Source organism: Bufo bufo, chromosome 5 (genome assembly GCF_905171765.1).
Source record: "Bufo bufo chromosome 5, aBufBuf1.1, whole genome shotgun sequence".
NCBI classification, from domain to species: Eukaryota; Metazoa; Chordata; class Amphibia; order Anura; family Bufonidae; genus Bufo; species Bufo bufo.
Window position 1 is genome coordinate 399934286 of NC_053393.1, and position 6000 is coordinate 399940285.

Here is a 6000-nt window from a genome sequence, read left to right on the forward strand (position 1 = left end):
TCCTGCTGACAGACTCCCTTTAAAACAATCCTTTTTAGGTCTCATGCACACGACAGTATTTTTTTGCGGTCCGCAAAAAGCTGTTCCGTTGTTCCGTGATCCGTTTCCGTTTTTGTTTCCGTGTGTCTTCCTTGATTTTTGGAGGATCACCAGATATGAAAAGTAAAAAAATAAATCTAAGTCAAGTTTGCCTTGCAAATGATAGGAAAAAAATGGACGCGGACGACAATCTTGTGTGCCTCCGTGTTTTTTCACTTACCCATTGACTTAAATGGGTCCGCGAACCGTTGTCCGTGAAAAAATAGGACTGGTCCTATTTTTTTGACGGACTGGAAACACGGATCACGGACGCGGATGACAAACGGTGCATTATCCGAGTTTTCAACGGACACGGAACACAACAACGGTCGTGTGCATGAGGCCTTAGAATGAGACTACTGCATGTGCCACCCATGGAAATGAGGATATGCCTAAACTGGTTTGGACAAAATACTGGAGAGCGGAGGTTCCCAACCTTCTCTATGTTCTGAGCCACATTTAACGTTCAGTGATGGTCGGGAGCAACAGGCAGTTCAAAAATAGAGAAAAATCTTGAATGTGGAGAAATGAAAAACATGAAATTGCTGATAAACATTTCAGTGTGAAATTTAACACTATTATTATACCATCCAAATTGGCACTGTTTGGTGGCAAATCTGGGATAGGTCGGCAACAATAGGTCGCCAATTGCCAGTACATATGGTCATAACTCCGGACTCCCATGGCGAGCCTCCTGAGCTACTGGTTGGGGACCGTTGCTGTAGAGCCTATTTCATAGAAAATAACCCAAAAGTTCCTATTGCAGATTTCTAGGTACAATGGCTACTTGATGCCTGGGATTTACTCAGCCGTTCCCTAAGAGGAGTTTGCATTGCTAGATTATGGTGCATGTAGGCTGAAGAACGACTTCCCCTTGGGTATTCATCCAAGTATGGACCAGGGACGCAAGGGAAGACACAAGACTGAAAAATATAAAGAACGTGGTGGTGAACGAGAAGGCAGGAAAGACAGCTGACTAGGTGACCAAAAAGCTCTTCTCAGCCTCCAGAATGGCTACCTAGGACTGAATGTCCAGTCCCAGCTTCCAGTAGGAAGTACGGCTCTGGAGCACTAAATGATAAAGTGAAATAGAGAGTACTGTCGATCTACATGCGGATCACCTCTAACTGCTGGGCCGCACCTGTACTTGCCAGGCTGCGCCTGTACATGGTTTCCAAAACACATAGGGGGTCATTTACTAAGACTAGAGGTCTCAGATTCCCCCCCTTCACTGACATAAGATATGCGTAATTTAAGACGCGTCATGCACCTCTTCATAAATTAGGCAAATTCACGGAAGTCCATTGTGCCTGGAGTAAAAACTGGCTGGCTGGAGTCGTGTTTTTGGCATACACAACCTAAAACAGGTCGTACGACTGAATAGCTGTGACTTCTGACTATTTTTAGGACTAACATAGTCACAAGTCCCTTAATAAATGACCCCCATAGTATGTACTGGTACCAGACGGAAAGTCCAAATGCAGCCCGGCAATTAGTGGTGATCCTCATGCGGATCCTGCTACTGGGCCGCATTGTGGATCGCGGACACATTAAAGTGAATGGGTCCGCAATCCGCTGCCCCACGTGTGCAGGAGGCCTTATGGGGAGGTCGTTCTGGTAGGGGCCATAATCATGTCCATTTTTTACCTTCTAACCTTTCGGAGTTTCTGCTTGGTTTGAAGTCACTTTTTTGTGACACTTTTTTGTGACACATTCAAAAAATGTTGCACGTCATTTGTTAAAGAGTCACTGGGGGTCATTTATGAGAAGAGCGTCGTTTCACGCTGGTCTTTACTATTCCCTGCGCTGCTGGAGGATGCAATCATTTATGAGGAGGCACGCCTCGTCACAAAGTGGGCGCATCTTCTGGCAGTCAGTGCGCCGAATTCTAAAACTACTCCAATCACTGACTGGAGTAGTTTTCAATCAACAGTTATGACTGTTTCCAGGCCTTAATGTTAGTGAATTTTCCCCGGCCCCCACCACTCCCCATTGGCAAGAAAGGCAAAAAAAGTGCCTGTGCAACAAAATTTGGTCGCACTGATGTTTAAAAAGTCACAAAACTTTTTTGATGCCCAAAACTGGCATAGCCTTCTTAGTAAATGACCCCCACTGAGTTTTTTTGTAAAACTTTTAGTATGTCAAAGAGACATATGAAAAGAGGGCGTCCAAGCACTGAGACGCCCACTGATTGCCAAGACCAGGAGAGAGAGCTGCTGGCATATACACTACAGAGGATGGCACTGAGATGGGCCCATAGACTTCTATTGGGCGGTCTCCTGCAGTGAGGAAAGAGCACAATATGCAGGGGGGCACCACCAATGAGGCCAGGTGAGGCAGCCGAAGGGCCATGGGCTGAAGGGAAGGGGTTAGGTTAAGAAACTGGCATTGGGGGGGTGGGCGCCATTTCAGTTTTGGCCTCAGGCAGCAGAAAGGCTAGGTGCACCCCTGACAATATGCGAGAGCTTCTCTCTCCTTGTTCCAGTGATCAGTGGGGGTCTCAGCGCTCATACCCCCAATGATCAAAAGTTTTGACATGTTTCTATGAAAAGTTTCACCAAACACTATTCCTTTGCATGCATTACATGGTGATTTTTGGGTCTAATGCCTAATCTTATTTATTACCGAGGATCGGTCACCTGGGGACTGGAGGGCACTTGTGACTTTTTTGTGATTTTCTTTGTAAAAATTTGCAATGATAAATCAGGCTAATGCCCACAACCATGGTTTTTGGCCGCATCAGATTCACAATTTTTGCAGGTTGGATATAGACCCTCATTCGCTTGAAAGGGGTCGCAAAAGATGTGGACAGCCCACCGTGTCTGTCTGGCCGTCTGTCTGGCCGCAAAAAAAAAATATAGAACATGTCCTATCCCTGTCCGTTTTGCAGACAAGGATAGGACAGTTGTACAGAATATGGAACGCACACAGCCTGTATCCATGTTTTGCTGTCCTGCAATTTGCCGCAAGAATGGCAACAGTCACGCGCATGAGACCTAAAAATGTCGTTCCACCCAAAAAACATCTGTCCGCCCCTTAGTAACCATAAACTGCTGAGCATGGCACCAATCACACCAAAAGTGGCACAAATGCCTAATGCCTCGCCCTATGTGGAGAAATCACATACAAACAGCAAAACAGACACAACCATCAATTACCTGCGCAGTCCCATGTCACACGGGACACAGGCAGGAGAAAGGAACGCTGTGTTTACCAAAACCATGAGCTTTCTGCGACAAACCGTGCGACCAGTGCCGAGATTTATCAATCTGATTTGATAAATAGAGGACCGCGTTCACACAATGCCACCATACGATGCCATGCAGTCACACATTGTGGATCCCTGGATGTCACGTTTTGTTATCCTTTGGTAGATCTGTGACAATCAGATGCCACAGAAATCTACAAAAATGAACAGAAAACTTGGGGCTACAGGGTACCCCAAGAGGTGGGAGTCCTGGCAGTGAGATAGAGCTACCACAGGAACCAGCGCGCCATGTGCACCCAGCCGGGAAGGCACATACCAGGGACTAGGACCACACGGCACAAGTCCCTGCCAGTCTACTACATTCTATTCTGCTACTGGATCTACTACATACTTTCTACTACTGGATTGAGACTGGATCTACTATGAGTTATTCTACTACTGGATCTACTATGTGCTACTATTCTCATTCTCTGTACTACTATTCTCACTCTCTCTACTATAAACCATTCTACTACTGGATCTACTATGTGCAATCCTACTGCTGGATCTTCTATATATTATTCTACTACTGGATCTACTATATACTTTCTACTACTGGATATACTATATACTTTCTACTACTGGATCTACACTAGATCTACTATATATCATTCTAGTATTGGATCTACTATGTGCTATTCTACTACTGGATCTACTATATACTTTCTACTACTGGATCTACACTAGATCTACTATATATCATTCTAGTATTGGATCTACTATGTGCTATCCTACTACTGGATCTACTATATATGATCCCATTCCTGGATCTCCCGCACCTGCCCCTGATACTCACTCCAGCCTCTTGAAGCTCTCCTTCCCTCCGGCCACGTAGTATTCTCCGGGCTGCAGCTCCTCCAGAGAGGTCACCCGGTGCCCATGTCTCGGGGTGTAAATGTTCCGTACTGCCCCGAAGGGCGCCTGCACCTTGCCAGTCACATCCTTCAGGAAGATGTCGAAGCTGCCCACCCTCTTCTCATGGATCAGCATGCGGCGGCCGCGGTAGAAGAGGTCCCCATTCCTGTACACGTGCACGGCTTTCACCGCAGGCTGCTGGACCAGGGGGGCTAGACTGCGCCCCCCATTGACTGCGGCTGGTACTGGCTCCATTACTCCGGGCGATAAATGGACGGAGATCGTGTCAATGCCTGTCGGGCTCTCCTGTGAGTCTGGGTGCTGCAGCTGGGTCTCAGTACTGCCCTTCAGCATGTGTCAGCGCCCTCTGCTATCTGTGACCTCTGCGGAGTCCCTCACTACATCGCATCACTACACACAACCAGAGCCTCCTGTGCCCATTGTACGTGCACCCTGATGCCACCCTTCTGAACTGCAGTGCCACCTGCTGCGCCCTCCTCCTCCTGACCACACCTGCCGATCACTCAGCCGTCACCTCCCCCTCCCCGCATTACTACTATTCGGTGTTTCGTGATGCTTTCCGTGGTCGCCACGGTAACCGTACAGGAGTGATCACGTGATGCGCTGCTGGTCACGCCCCCGCCATGTGCCTCCCCAGCCTGCTCCTGCATACAGTGCGGAGACCCGGACTCTGGAGGGGAGGGGGGGGGGCCTCACTGTCCAGTACTAGGAGGAGGAGGAGGAGAGGTATTATTACTATTGTTTAGTAGTATTATTACCGCTACTAGAATAATTTTTAGTATTACCAGCTCTAAACATTGAATGAAAGTAAGCAGGGACCATTCCTGTGGTCAGACAAAATGTGGCCCTGGGCGAAATTAAAAGCGGGGCCCCAAATTCTGAAGTACTGTATCAACTGTCACATTTATTCACGACGCAAGCGGCAAAGTCCCCGCCGTGGCCCACGATTGGTTGCAGGCAGCATCAAAATGGATGATGAAATCCAGGGACCTGGGCAGAGGTCGGAGAGCAGCGGAGCCGAGAGCCAGTGTCAGGGAGCAGGTCAGGCCCAGTTCACACCTCAGTTGTTTGGTCAGTTATTTCCATCAGTTACTGTGAGCCCAAACCTGTAGTGAAGCCTCCACAGAGATAAGGTATTCCTCCTGTTCTGTGTTTTTGACCCGCACCTGGTTTTGGCTCACAATAATTGATGGAAATAACTGAAATGTGAACTTGGCCTAAGGCCCCTTGCAGACGAGCGTGAGCGGATTAGGTCCGGATGCGTTCAGTGAAAAATGCGCGATTTCGCAAGCAAGTCCATTCAGTTTTGTCTGCGATCGCGTTCAGTTTTTATTGCGCCGGTGCAATGTGATTTAATGCGTTTTAGGCTACTTTCTCACTAGCGTTCGGGTGTCCGCTTGTGAGCTCCGTTTGAAGGGGCTCACAAGCGGCCCCGAACGCATCCGTCCAGCCCTTATGCATTCTCAGTGGATGCGGATCCGCTCAGAATGCATCAGTCTGCCAGCGTTCAGCCTCCGCTCCGCTCAGTGAGCGGACACCTGAATGCAGCTTGCAGCGTTCGGGTGCCCGCCTGGTTGTGCGGAGGCAAGCGGATCCGTCCAGACTTACAATGTAAGTCAATGGGGACGGATCCGTTTGAAGATGACACAATATGGCTCAATCTTCAAATGGATCCATCCCCCATTGACTTTCAATGTAAAGTCTGGACGGATCCGTCTGAAGCTACTTTCACACTTAGAATTTTTTTCAAACTATAATGCAGACGGATCCGTTCTGAACGGATACAAACGTCTGCATTA

At 48.1% G+C, this 6000-nt stretch overlaps 1 protein-coding gene across 2 annotated transcripts in view; it reads right to left on the reverse strand.

The window, feature by feature from the left end:
* The window catches only part of DCDC2 (doublecortin domain containing 2), a 135965-nt gene extending 131271 nt beyond the window's left edge, over positions 1-4694 (reverse strand). Inside the window, exon 1 of one of the 2 annotated variants that reach the window (XM_040432877.1) lies at positions 4122-4694. In XM_040432877.1, the coding sequence (XP_040288811.1) occupies positions 4122-4534 (413 nt within the window). In that variant the 5' untranslated portion in view covers positions 4535-4694. The remainder of the gene's footprint in view (positions 1-4121) is intronic. The other variant, XM_040432878.1, reaches the window with a different exon arrangement.
* Positions 4695-6000: the final 1306 nt, after the last annotated feature.